This window comes from Synchiropus splendidus, chromosome 18, assembly GCF_027744825.2.
Source record: "Synchiropus splendidus isolate RoL2022-P1 chromosome 18, RoL_Sspl_1.0, whole genome shotgun sequence".
NCBI lineage: Eukaryota > Metazoa > Chordata > Actinopteri > Syngnathiformes > Callionymidae > Synchiropus > Synchiropus splendidus.
The window spans coordinates 6,909,252-6,923,309 of NC_071351.1; the positions used below are offsets into that span (position 1 = coordinate 6,909,252).

General features: G+C 45.5%; 2 protein-coding genes across 4 annotated transcripts; one reads left to right on the top strand and one right to left on the bottom strand.

Moving 5' to 3' along the window:
* Positions 1–647: 647 nt before the first annotated feature.
* Positions 648–3,876, bottom strand: LOC128750100 (homeodomain-interacting protein kinase 2-like). 2 transcript variants are annotated; one of them, XM_053850297.1, is made up of 10 exons: positions 3,510–3,876; positions 3,157–3,338; positions 2,881–3,072; positions 2,640–2,818; positions 2,246–2,369; positions 2,063–2,182; positions 1,890–1,985; positions 1,393–1,565; positions 1,156–1,299; positions 648–1,022 (listed from the first exon to the last, which is right to left on the bottom strand). In XM_053850297.1, the coding sequence occupies exons 1-9, from the start codon at positions 3,661–3,663 to the stop codon at positions 1,164–1,166; spliced, it is 1,356 nt and encodes a 451-aa protein (XP_053706272.1). In that variant the 5' UTR covers positions 3,664–3,876; the 3' UTR covers positions 648–1,022; positions 1,156–1,163. The 2 variants fall into 2 exon arrangements, with proteins under 2 accessions (XP_053706272.1, XP_053706273.1); XM_053850298.1 differs by lacking the exon at positions 648–1,022 and having other exon boundaries at positions 1,163–1,299; positions 1,383–1,565.
* Positions 3,619–10,975, top strand: LOC128750099 (glutathione synthetase-like). Of its 2 annotated transcripts, XM_053850295.1 has the most exons (14): positions 3,619–4,044; positions 4,166–4,371; positions 4,810–4,958; positions 5,405–5,550; positions 5,621–5,696; positions 6,011–6,150; positions 6,907–7,023; positions 7,858–7,938; positions 8,129–8,206; positions 8,283–8,352; positions 8,883–9,077; positions 9,206–9,287; positions 9,697–9,877; positions 10,251–10,975. In XM_053850295.1, exons 3-14 carry the CDS (start codon positions 4,827–4,829, stop codon positions 10,372–10,374), a joined length of 1,422 nt encoding a protein of 473 aa, XP_053706270.1. In that variant the 5' UTR covers positions 3,619–4,044; positions 4,166–4,371; positions 4,810–4,826; the 3' UTR covers positions 10,375–10,975. The 2 variants fall into 2 exon arrangements, with proteins under 2 accessions (XP_053706270.1, XP_053706271.1); XM_053850296.1 differs by lacking the exon at positions 3,619–4,044 and having other exon boundaries at positions 4,112–4,479.
* Positions 10,976–14,058: the final 3,083 nt, after the last annotated feature.

Sequence of the window (14,058 nt, forward strand, 5' to 3'; positions counted from 1 at the left end):
AAACACTACCATCTGCTGGAGGGGAGTGGAATTGCGACTGAAGAGTCGCCTCAAATATTGAAACTTAAAACACTTCCATAACTAAGTTGAAAAAAAAAAACAACAAATATTCAATCGTAGCTAAGGGGAATGCGTTGCGAAATTATATTTCGTTCTCAAAAAAAAAACAAAAACGGAACGTCCGATGAGCGTTGAAAGTCAGTGATGTGATGTCGCCTCCACGTGTCTAAGTGCACTAACTACAACGTCTGGGCTGCTGCTGAGGATGATGATGAAGATGACTGGTAACAACAAGAACAAGAAAATAATAAATAGTTAAGTTTAACTGACTGGCGTGTACATAAAAGCAAATAATAATAAAATAAAAATAATAAAAATAAGATATTATTAATATAAACAATGAATCAATAAAGTGGAGGTGCAAGAAAGAATTTGGGGGAAAATGTAGCAATAAAACATGTATAAATTATGCATAAGCATCCCCATGAATTATGCACTGAAACATCAGTGTTAGCTGTATGTATTTGTATAAGAAGCAGAATCAAGAACTGATTTTCACTCCACTTTGTGTTATAAGAACAACAAGCCATTCAACCACACAAAACTAAAAAAAATTTCCTTTTTTTTAAATTGTGAGAGTCTTTATTTTTACTCCAACAAAATAATCACAGTACCATTATTTTGCGTCCTATGAGGTGCCATCACAGAGGCGCTCCTCTGGTCCTCAGCATGGAGAAAAAGAGTTCAGCTTCTTCAGCTGGCGACATGTTAGACAAGAGGTTTTCCAATAGTCTCCTCCCCCTTCCATGGCTTTTTCCTTTTCCAGCTCCTCTTCCTGACATCCGCTGACTGCTTCCCCTGAAGGGTTCGTCCTGTCCGCTACATCTGAATCTCAGGACGTTGGAACGCTTCCTCACTTGTTAGAGTCAGGGACAAATTATGAGGGCGGGCATTTCCAACCTTCCTCGGCTTATTCTCCTTTCCATTATTTTCTCTTCTTGTTTCACCCCAGTCACTGGTCACTGAAAAGAAACAATCTTTTTCTCCATTCGTCCAACAATAACAGCATCTGAGTCAATGAATTCATATGAGCTCAAAATGAAATGACTTCGTATGGTGCAGCTACTAAACCAAACTCCCCGAGGAGCAGTTTACCAGAGGGATCAGTCGAGGACAGGTTGCTGACATAAACATGAACAGCAGACAGAGGAGAAGATTTGTTTGATGCAGCTGCATTTTCTTTCGATACGGCTCTCTGAGGAGGGGATGGACTGCACCGTCTCATCGGAGTCATTGAGCCTAGGAGAAGGAAAGCGACATCAGTGTGTAAATAAGAAGAATTCCACACTGGGAGTTCTCTGGGAAAACTATTAGGGACAAACGGTCATTCACGAGGAAGCGCAGTTGAGGTCGTCGCCGTGACTCAGGTAGGACTTGGTGATGAAGGGATGCTGCAGAGCTTCATGGGCAGTAATCCGCTGACTGCTGTTGATTCTTAGCAGCTTCTCCATGAGGTCAACAAATGCAAACCTGGCGCCCAAATCCATCTCATGGTCCGGAGACACCTGCAAGATCAAAAAGACATCTGATGTGGCACTATGACTTTGGGACTGTTTGTTCCTCTTCCCTCTGGCAGGAGGCTACGGTCTATCCAGACCAGAACCTCCCGTCACAGGAACAGCTTCTTCCCCTCGGCCGTCACACTGTTGAATTCTATCACCACTTTGTTCCAAAACACTTTCCAAGTTGGTGGGATCCCCACTGACCATGGCAATAAATATGATTCTGACAGCATTTTTGTTTTTACCAAAGAGCAAATTTACGTTTTGAAGAACGTTCATAATCTAATGCACGTTCAAAAGCTTTGGGTAGTGACCAAAAGAACTTACCTTCTTCGCTAGGTCACGCAGAGACCAGGGGAGGGCGGCGAATCTGCTCTCCCGCTCAACTTCCATGCAGTTGTTCAACTTAAATTCCTCTGGGGTCTGAATGATGGGCAGAGGAGACAGAAGTGAGAATGCTGGGCATCAGATCTAAGAGCAAAAGCTCAGGTCTGCACTACCATAAGCCGCCACTGAGGGCCATCATCGCCCGTCTCCTCGATGAAGAAGAACCTGGTGTGGATCCCAGCACGGAGCAGATGGTCCTCAGGCTGGCCCAGTAGTTCTACAATGTTCTTCATCTGCATGAGGATGAAAGAATGAAACATATGTGCTGATTTTTTATTGGACTCCAACAAGGTTACCATCAGATATTCACAGTCCTTCGAGAAGAGATTGTCACCAAGGCAGAGGAAGGCCAGGACACAGCCCACCGCCCAGACGTCTACAGCCTCCGTGAGCGGGAGGCCAAGAGTCACTTCAGGAGCTCTGATCGAAAAAAACAAGGTTTCAAAACAACATGAACACCTCTTTTTTCATTCATCATCCAAACATGTCATTCATATATAATGAATATCTGTTGATCAAGCTGCCTTTGCTTTCAAATAGCACTTCAACACTGCTGCTCTCTTTAGTTGGAACATGAAAATAAACTCATCTGAAGGCAGTAGTCCACAATACCAAAAATATTAAACTGAAATGACTGTTCTCATCGTGGCCTTGAAGCATAAAATTCATATGAAATTCTCACCCACTCACCTGTATCCCAGAGCCTGGACGATCATTCCATGTCTGATTTTCGACATAAGAACCGCCCCACCAAAGTCGATCAGCTTTGCCCTGAGCTTCCTCTGGTCACAAACTAGCATGATGTTGTCTGGCTTTATGTCCGCGTGGACAACTCCAAGGCTCTTCAGGGTAACCAGTGCCAAAAACAGCTGTCAACAAACACAGTGGATGAATGTTGTAGTCATACAAGACTGAGACGTTTGCTCCGTACCTCTTCTGCAACACAGCGGATTTGACTCAGAGACAGGGGCCTCCAATCGTTTTCCTCAAGCAGACAGAACATGCTTTTGTCCAATAGCTCAAACACCAGGCAGCTGTTTCCCATGTATTGGAAATGCTCAAAGAACTTGACCAGGTGGGTTTCATCATAATCCAGGCTGCTGATGTGTTTCAAGATCGACAACTGCCCAAAGGAGAAATGTCACTGCCCAACCGTCCATACAGCAGTGGTGGTGCTGCCATATCTACAGATTATCCACAAAACTACCTCACATTGAAGGAAGCAGTCCGTGTCCTGAAAGAAGATCTTCACTGCCACGGTCTCCCCTGTCAAAAGGCTCAGGCATTTGGCCACTTTGCCAAAGGTGCCCTCACCAATATACTCCAGGATTTTGTAGGAATTGCTGTGGCTGTGCAGAATGTGACCGGGTTTGAGCACTTCCTGCGTTTCTGATGAGAAAATCAAAAATAATGTTGATAACATATGAAGCTGGATGTGCTGATTTTGCCCTATATTATATCAAACTAACAAATCCCTTGTGTTATTTGCCATCATAACAGCACATCTGCCTTTCAACTGAATCCAGACATGAACAGTCAGTGAGTCTTTGGGGCGCTCACTTGCATTGGAGGCAACTCGAGCAGCTTTTTTCTGCTCCTGCACCTGCTGGATGCTGCGCTGACAGATAAACAAGTCCATCGTCTCGAACAACGAGGACGAAGACAGAAGTGGAGACCCACTCGTGATGGCTGAGGTACTGAAGGGGTCGTTCATGAGACAAATCTTTCAACAGGTCTAAAGGCTGTGGTCGTTAACACGTCCACTCTCCCGCAGCCATTAAAGTGCTATATATCGGCTCGGTTCTGTTACGATTCTGCCGGACCACAAGCCTTTCTTACGTCAGGTCCTTTGATTTAAGAAGGTTTCTGATCCCTGACAAACCTCATTTGCTTCTGCGGCGAATATAAATTATGAACGCTGCGCCACCGAGTTGTCACACAAGACTTTATTAGCTATGAGCGATCAAACATATACGGTAAAGTTGCATCACCTTGCCGAGATGCTGAGATAAAGTCTCGGTTGGATTGTCGACGCTGTCGCGTGCACTTGCAAAATGTGACCGCGTTCGGATTGTCGCCTGCTGATGACGTTCAGGTATGTATTTTCCACTTTCACATCGTTCAATGAAAAATTAAATTAAATAGTGACTTGTTAAAAGTGACACTGGATTGTTGTTGTTGTTGTTGTTGTTGTTGTTGTCACTGTTTACATCCAGAAACGACTGTGCACCGGCCATGACAGCGTAGCGCTTCAGTTTACTTCCGTGTTTGACGCGATGACGTCAAAGTACGTGGCTGAAGCTCCGCGGCGATTGGTCAGCGGCAGCACACCTCGCTACTAGCCCTTTCAGTTGGACCATTCTGGAAGAAGCCATCGAGTTGTTGGAGAGTTGCTGAAGCTTTTACTGAATTCTCTGCAAAGGTAACGTTCGCCGAAAGTACCCTTCGACATATACGTTCCATTTATGACAGTGAGGGAATCTTTGCGGTGTCAAACGCTGTTCGCCGAGTAGCGTTTGCTTGTTACCAGGTAACGCTTTTTCATGTGTAGCTGAGTTATACGTGGAATGTATTTTAGCTCCAAACAAAATTATGAGTTTTTATATTGTGTTTTGCTTTATTTACCCGGGTATATTTTTAGCCTGCGCGCTAAAGACATTATGAAGTCATGCATCGAATTTCCCTTTGGCTGTTTTCATCTTTTCCCTCTCAGTATTTATAGTGTTATTGTTATTGACTCCATATTGTTTATTCTCCTTCTTCATTATTTTAACACGCCGATACAATAGTTTTTTGTGTATTTTTTATTTAAACAGACATGTTCTCACTGTCTGACAACCCTTGACTCATCATTTTGCAGGTCTGTCGACTGTCACAATGGACCAAGGAATACCAGAGGAAGTGTTACAGAACAGTGAACTGATGAAGGATTTGGCTGAAGTGGCAAAAGACATGGCGCTGCTGAAGGGCGTTTTGATGAGGATTCAAGAATCTCCAAATGGATCTGAGGTTTGCACCATGAACTTTGATCAGCGATAGCTGATAGCACTTTAAAACCCATGAACTGTGGCGTAAAGGAAAGGCAGAATTGATTCAAAACTACTTTCATTCATAACCTGTTTGTCAACATCTCACACTCGGAGTGAAACTGCAAGTCGGCTTATGACTTGGGAGTTCATCAATGGAAACTATGAACCTTTCCAGTGGTTATTAGTGAATCGTGCTCCCACGCATTGATCTACTCAGTACTTTAGAGTCAACCACTCTGTAATGCAAAAACACAATATACTTGGAAGGGAACTGAATTTATAAACATTCCTGTGAAATGCTGAGTCATGCTTGGTTGGTGTGTCTCCAACAGACAGGGCTTCCAGCCCCCCTCTCCAGCTGCTGTCCGTTTGCATTCCAAACATGGCGTGTCCTCTGAATACTTTTCATTCCTTGTCTCTCCTCAGCTGGTCACCTACGCACCCTTCACGCTCTTCCCGACGCCCCTGCCCAAAGCTCTGTATCACCAGGCTGTGGCAGTGCAGCCTCTCTTCAATACGCTGGTGGATAAGATCAGTCAAGACTCTCACTTTCTGCAGGAAGCTCTGGCCAGGTAGAGAAGGAGCAGCCTGATCCATGGGGTCTGGATTTATTGATTCATCTCGGTGGTTGTACCTTTGCAGCACCATCGCTGTGGATGAGTTCACGGCACGACTGTTCAGGATCCACCAACAGGTCCTGGAGGAAGGACGGGCTCAGGTGAGTGTTGTGTCACTGTATTGTTTGTCGCTGTAAAGAAAGAGCTGAGCCAAAAGGCAAAGTTCTCAATGTGCTGGTTAGTTTACATTCCTGCGCTCACCTTGGCCACGTGCCTCAGTTAGTGCAGGAATTGTGGGCCTCTTTGCTGCAGCCTCGACCCACAGCTAAGTGGTGGAAGATGTAGGGAATTAATATGAATTCTTATTCATTTTAAAACGACCAGCTGCAGAGCCACTGGCCTGAAACCCTTCTGCTGCATAGGTAATGTCTGTATCCACACCTTGGTCTGTCTGAGGATGTCGGCTCTCTCTCAGTCCATTTTCTTAGGCATCAATCGGTCGGACTACATGGTGGACAGGAAGGCGGACGGCTCCACATCTCTGAAGCAAATTGAAATTAACACCATTGCTGCCAGTTTTGGAGGACTTTCTTCAGCGACTCCAGAAATCCATCGGTCAGCTCACATTTTAACAAGTTTAAGAAACATTTGTGTGTGTTTGGATGTCAATAAAACATAGCTATTCTATATATAAATCTCACTAGGAAGTCTAATGTAGTGAGTCTCAAAGTGAAAAATAAACTGTGCCAGTGTGACTTTAGACAGTCAGAAAACATGAGCTTCTGCTCCTGAATTGTCAAGGAAAAAAAAAAACATTTGAAGCAGCGCATTGTCTGAAGCAACGTTAATGTGAGGACCAAAAACGAGACGGGAAGTTAGACCTCAAGAGAAAGTAAACACAGGAAAAATGAATCACTGGTTATCCGGAGTGGAACTTGGTGGGGTGCGGTACTCGTGCACGAAGCGTTCAGATGTATTGCCTCGTACTCAGGACAGACAGGAAATTCATTTGCTTAAAAAACAAAACTAATTCTGAATGAATAGATGAATGTTTATTTCTATGATGCATTGTAAATGCCTTGCATGAAAAATTATAATAACAATATTGGTGACAATGAATGCTCAATAAATAACCCACATAAAGCTATGGTTACCTGATCCTAAAGAGGGCGCTGCGTTCACTCGCTCAGTCTATCAATTTTAGTGATGATACTTTTTGAGGTGTTGATGTGGTTGACAACCCTTATTCATGTATAGGGTTGTCAAAAATCATATTTATGTCACGGGAATGAGAAGACTTTTATTCCATCTTTGTGTGGTCTCACAAATGTTACTGGAGCCTGAGCTTCTCTGATGACTTCTCTGTGGCAGGCATGTTCTCCGGGTGGCCGGCAGGATCCAGGACAGTCAGAGAGTCATGGACAACAATCCAGCCAAAGGTCTGGCCAAGGGCATCATCAAGGCCTGGGAGCTCTACGGAGCAGAGAAGTAAACCTCACTCACAGCAACAGAGTTTGTCGGTTTCATACGAGAGTGGCAGATGCTTCTGACTTGTGTTGGTCAAACTGGCTAGAGATGTGGTGAGTGATGTCCTGGGAACTTGGAGCAAACAAAACCCAACCACTTCACAACTCACCTTTGAGACTTAGCTGAGACTCACTGGACCAGTTGAACTGCACCCACAATTCAGGGTTGCACACATGACTCAGTTACTCCCATCAAAAGCTCAGCTGAAGCAAATTTTGCTTTTACTTCAAGTTGATACACGGTTTTTAATTTACGTAGTTGTAAGTCAGTGGTATCTTCTGGGCAGTGCATCCTGGACGAACCCTTAAAATACTTCATATATACCTGAAGGTGTTTGAAGGGTGCAGGAAGAAATCTTCCAAAAAAGGTTGACAAAAGCAGAACCTCGCTGACTGCCCTGCATATGATGTGGATCAGAATAAAAGGTGGCTCCTCTCACTTTCTGCAGGTCAAAGCACTTGATGTGTGTGTTAAGTGACCTGTTACCTGGAGTGTCTTCATTGCACTGTAGAGCTGCAGTGCAACACCTCTGTCACATAAATTTGTGTTTTAGGCCAACTGTTGGTGCAAGTGGCACTTTTGGTTTCACTATTAGTGTCAGGTGTCGCTGCTCAGATAGAGGGCAGGTGTGACAACTGAAAATGAAAACCCCTCCCTTCCTTTCTAGAGCATCACCCAGAAAGACTGTATTACTGGCATGTTATTGTCCCTCGAAAAGAATATACATTTTGAAGATTGTAAATCCAGATGTTGCTGGGTGCTGGTGACTGAGCGCGCTCACTGTTGTGATTGTAGAGCCGTCGTCTTGTTTGTTGTTGAAGAGAAGCAGAGGAACATCTTCGACCAACGCTTTGTCGAGAATGAAATCTGGGCGAGGTAAGACACGCGATTGGCATCCAAACACTTGTGACCCCTTGTTGACCCCTGCACCAACATGTTCCTCCTCTCATCATCACCTGCAAGTATAAAGGGCATTGTTGTAAAAATACTGGTCCTGAGTTCATGTTTTGGTTAAATCCTCGTCTGTCCATGTGATGCATTAAAGTATTTTTCTTGTGTGTTCCAGGAACATTCCCGTGATAAGAAGGCGCTTCGGTCAGGTATCTAAAACTGGCCTCCTGGACAAGGATAGAAGACTCTTTGTGTGAGTTAAACGTCTGTTAGGTATCATCCGTATTTATTCAAGTCATCCATCAATGAAACGCTTTTTCTTTCTTCAGTGAGGGCAAAGAGGTTGCTGTGCTCTACTTCAGAAATGGATACGATCCAGAAAACTACAGTTCTGAACAGGTATGGGTGTGTTGCTGTCGGTGTATTCAAGCCACACGCAGCTTCCGTCCTGAAATATCATGTCAATATCTCTTCTGGATGCCGCTCAGATGAAAACGCTTTGAAATGTGAAGAGCACTTATTGAGTCTAATGAATTACCATTTGTACTTGTGAAGTACAATGGGACACTATTGCTGGAGAAACAGCCAAGATGCTGAGTCATGCTGACAGAGTCTGATTCAGGAGCCTGGGGTCTGTAGTTGGTGTGTGGCCTCACTGTTACCACAGGAATGAAGCGTTTTATATACAAATATATGGGACACAGGAAGTGCTTTTCTTCTTTTTATCTGCGATCCTGATGTGTTTAGTTTGGCTCTGAGTTTAAAAGAAAAAAAAGGTGGGGTTTCAGTGGACTGTAGAGCAGAGAGTGTCGCCTGAACATGAATGACATCAGGGATACGGTTTCATGAAGCCTCATGAGGCCTTCACGACCTGCTGCTCAAGTGTCTTGCGCTTTGTTCGGAAAGACAAGTGATGCGTTTTGCCTCAGGACTGGGAGGCCCGCCTCATGATGGAGCGCTCTCGGGCGGTCAAGTGTCCCGACATCAGCACGCAGCTGGTCGGCACGAAGAAGGTCCAGCAGGTGCTGGCCAAACCTGGAGTTCTGGAGCGCTTCCTCCCGGAGCAGCCTCAGGCCGTGGAGCAAATAAGAGCCACGTTTGCCGGCCTCTACACGCTGGATCCGGTGAGTGCAGTCAGGCAGTGTTTGAGCCTCATCTCAGCCAAGTTCGACCCCCTCTGGTCCTTGCACAAACACATTCTCTAAATGTGCTGATCCGTTCTGACTCGTGCGTTTGCTCTGCTGGAATTCAGGGTCCTGAGGGTGACAGAACAGTCCAGATGGCTTTGGAATCACCAGACCGCTTTGTTTTGAAGCCTCAGCGAGAGGGAGGAGGTTTGTCACATGGATGCTGTGCTTGTCTCCGGTCGGATGTTGACATGAAATATAAGCTACTGTAGCTGAAATAGAAGCCTTTATAGGATGGGAAAACCTCAACAGAGAAACAAGGAGGCAGAGTTCTGACAGTTATTGAACTCATGAGAAGTAAATCTGTCTCCACTCTGCAGCCGTCCTCACCCTGCCTGTCCAGCTCCTCTGTACTTTCATTCATCGGCCATTTGGTTCTTGGTTCTTTTGGGATGTTTTTAGTTAAAAACTACCACCATAGTCGCGTCAACCTCTGTGTTGCGTTTTCACCCTGTTCCGATGTTTTATTTTATCCTTGTGCCATAATAGTCACCTGCTCTCTGGACATGAACTTCAAGCTGTCAGTGATCTGCATTGAAGATCTCTGATGTTCCAGGCAACAACATCTACGGCTCAGAGATCTGCGCGACACTACAGAACAGTGAGGACAGGATGGCCTACATTCTGATGGACAAGCTGCACCCGGCGCCGACCAACAACTGCCTCCTGCGAAGAGACGCCCCTGTCAAGATGAGCAGCTGCGTCCCAGAGTTGGGAGTGTTCGGGGTCTACGTCAGGTCCGTCAGGTGTCTCCATTGGTGTATCAATGATTTTATTTAGTCTGAAAGTGCATGAAGGTAGTGACAGGCAGGTGGGGCTTCATGAAACAGCAACACCGTTTTCAGTCACCACTAGGTGGCACTTTCTGCTGTAAAATCTATGGATTTGAACCAAACATCACCCCGTTTCTGAAGCGAGAGCGCCACCTACTGAGCTCTGAAAATGCGGCCGTGGTTTCATGAAGCTTCACCAGCTCATCACTAACTTTTCAACAATTTTTGATCTGTGGCGATCGTAATAATGAAACAGAAACAACCTCAGCTCTTGTCCTGACTCGCATTCATCGCTCAGCAGGACGGAATAAAGAGTCTTCTCCGTGTCTCTCTGCAGGCAGGTCAATGACCTGGTGATGAACCAGTGCGCCGGACATCTCCTGAGATCCAAAAGCACGGAGCACTCGGACGGTGGCGTCGTGGCCGGCGTGGCCGTTTTAGACAATCCTCTTCTGTTCTGATTCCTCCAGTTTTACATGCAAAACCATATACGTTTAGATTTGTTTTTAAGGAGATTCCTCTTGCGTCCACTGGGGAACTTTTAAATTCCAGACACACAGTCATCAGCTCGTGTTGTTGTTGTTGTTCCTCTGAAGCGACAGCGGTTACGGCACCACAGAGGAATGTTTAGTCCCCATATCAGGCTGTGACTTCCATTGCCTTCTGAGCAGAGCTGCTCACGAGAAGAATAGGTTTTAATCTGGCTTGTGTTGATAAAAACCACTCTGACTTTGATTCTTGACAAAACCACATTCCAGTCACATGTTTCTGAGCAGTTTAGAAATTCAAATCATGTGACTCTTGTACAGATTTAGGTAGAAGTTGTGTGCAATGAAAAGAAAACATATATATTTGATTTACTTTACAACAACACAGTAAATAAATCAATGTAACATACAGCTGAAGGAGCATTTTTTTTGTAGTCGAGTTGAGTTCTCATGATGTTCTGTACTGTCACGATGGCAAAAACCACACAAGTGTCCTTAATATTGTCTCTTTCATTGTGTTCCACAAGATGCTTCACCTTTTCTATGCCGTTTTTTTTCCATGAGTTGATCAATAAAAAACAGCATTTCTCATTTATAGTCATGATGCTTGACTGTAGCTGTCCAGTTTAGATTCCTGTTGACAGAATGACTGTGATCGATCGGCTCAGGAGGAGGCTTGTTAGACCTGGTTCCTGTGTGACACAGTCTGCAGCCCACTGAGCCGAGGACCAGACATTTATCCTGGGGTTTGGTGTGTCCAAAAACCAGATGGGTTACATTGAGATTTGCTGCTATTTGGGATGGGACTGTCCTAAAAATGAATTAATTTATTCTATTTATTTTTTTTTTACTTTTTTGGTCTTAGTTATTATTATTACAACCACTTGTAATATGTTGAAAAAGAGGCGCACGGCTCTGTCCACAAGATGGCAGTACATGCAAAGGCATGTTTATGTGCAAGCGCCTGCCGCAGAGTTCACGTCAGGTCACGGAGGAGGAGGCCACATTTGAATTCACTAAAAACGTGTTGTTATTTACCCCCATTTTACAGCAGTCTGCTGATACTTGTATGGTGAGGAATCTACAGGAAAATCTATGAGGTCTGCATTTTACAAACATATGTCCGAGTCACATGATTCCATCATGAGCGGTGAAGTTCAGTTCTGAAACAACGTTTTCCATCTCTTGTTTTGACAGTTGTGAAGCCGACACTGTCACTAGTTTGTAGGTTTGATTCCCAGCTTTCCATGCGCTAATGTCAAGCTTGACTCAGGGAAGTGCTGCGTCATTTCAATGCAGTCGTGCTGAAATATAGTGCTGTTCATTCATTGACAATAACAAGTGTAAAATCACAAATTCGTTCAAGTGTAGTTTCATTGTTCTCTTGAGGGGGAAGCGAAGTGAAACCCCCAGTTGCGGCTCAGAGAATCCAAGCAGTTCCAGCAGTCGCGCCTCCTGATGTTGTTGAAATTCACTTCACGCCGACTCAGTGTTTCTCCAGAAAAAAAGAGTTTCTCCGAACCCCTAAAATAACATTTTGCTTTTGCTTTGTCCACATCTATTTTTTTTAGAGTCATCTTGATGGTTTCCAGCGACAAGGAAGGTCATGGAACAGAGACTGGGGTCACGGTCAAATGGGGCCTTCAGCATTTCTGCAGGAAGCCAGAGGAAACACCCAGTTTCATCTGTTTGTTTTCCAATGAAATGGCATTTGTTTCATCCATATCACTTCCATAAGGTAAATGTGTCCTGGCTTTACTGGCAGGAAGTGATGTCACTCTCTGCTCTGGTCACATGGATCCTCTCTGACCCAAAAAGTTAGTCATGTGAGCATGCGCCTCAGAATCCTGTGTGGAGTCAAACTAGGACAGTCAGCTGATGCCTCGGCTCCACTCCTCTGATGCTGCCGTTTTCCCTGTCAGTCCCAGTTACACGGCGCCGCACGCGCCGATTCCAGCTGCGGCACGAGTGGCGTCCGGAGCCAGTTACACAAGCGCCATCCTGGGGATTACAGAGCGCTGCAGAGGGCAGGGATGTGGGTCATGGCAGGGTGGAAGTGGGTCACAGTCAGCGCCATCTGAAACACACGCAAAACAGTGAGGGACACGCTCCGGCACTCAGAAGCAACAGGCGGGATCGGAGTCTCACCACACTGTTGAGCCCATCAACCTCATGGAGCAAGACCAGAACTGGAGCTGGATGAGACGAGACTCGGACATGACTGGGACCTGGTGAGATGTGACAAGACTTAACTTGACAAGACCGTGATTTAGACAAGGCGAAGACTTGAATTGGCCGTGACTTGATGGGACAATGACTTGACTAGACGAGACTTGACTGACAGGGCAGGACGAGACGGGACTCGACCAGACTCTTACTTGACTTGGAGTCTTGACTAAACTTGACAAGACACGACGGAGGAGGTGTCCAGGCCATTGAACATTCAGGGAAACACCTGGTTCCATGGGGTTCCGTTCATTTCTGTGTCATACTTGTGAACAAGCGGCTTTGTTGTGCTGTTTCTACTTGAAACCGGGACCACGGCATTCAGGGATTCTCAAATCCAAATCCCCAGTGGACTGACAAACAGATTTTTCAGTCATGAACCTGAGATAAACAACATTAAATGATGATGGTTGCGCCAAGACAGCAGGTGACTATTGTCGGTTCCACTGGGTTTTGTTTTGACTCAGAGGATTTTCAGGAACTGATCCATTCAGCTTCAGTGAAATCGAAACCTTGCCTTGTTTTCCCCTCAGCGTTCAGCAACCCCTGTGCGATTGGACGGCAGCCACGGCTCCAAGTGGCGGCAGGATGTGAACTTTCACCCGGATCAATGTCACCGTGACCTTCAGCCCGGTTTATGGCCACTTCCTGTGCTATCAGGACTCTTTACAGCTCACTATCTCTCAGCTAACTCATAAACCAGCTGCCAGCCTGAATCACGCAGTCCGAGTCCCGCATCAAAAACCTCCCGCTTGAGGTGCCCTTGAGCAAGGCATGAATGAAGGAGATCAGTTCAGCGATCCCTCCACTCCTCAAGCCAGGAAATGTTCTTTATTCATGGATGCCTGAGCAAAACATCAATCTCACATGTGACCAAACCCAAATGTAAATGTCTGAGGTGCCCTTGAGCAAGGCGTCGGGAGAAAGTACGAGGTGTGGCGAATATAAAAGAGCATGACACACACACACACACACTGAGGAAATAGTGTTCTAAAAGTGGCGGCAGGAGAAGTGACGCTCGGATCCTGTTTTGGAACATTCCCATGTTCTGAGTTACCACGCAGTGGCGCGCGCAGAGCCGCCCGCTTCCTCTGTTCGTGGAGGACATTCCGAGACAGTTTTCCCTGCTCAGCGGTCAGTTTTAAACACAGAAGCCAAAACCCAGCCAAGATCTACTTGCTCATGTTCAACAAGTCACTTCATTTGGAAAATGCCGTCTCTGAAGTTGGTAATCGGTGAGTTTAGTCACCTTTGCAAGATCAAAATGTTCTCCACAAGGTCCTGATGTTGCAATCTGGTGACGGAGTGTTGCAAAGGAGGGATTTCGAAGTCGTTGAAAACAGTGGTGCAACCATGAGGTACACACAAGATCACAGACACTGGTCTCAATAGCCTCCAGTCATGAGCCTGACCTGGAATTCCAAGTGATTT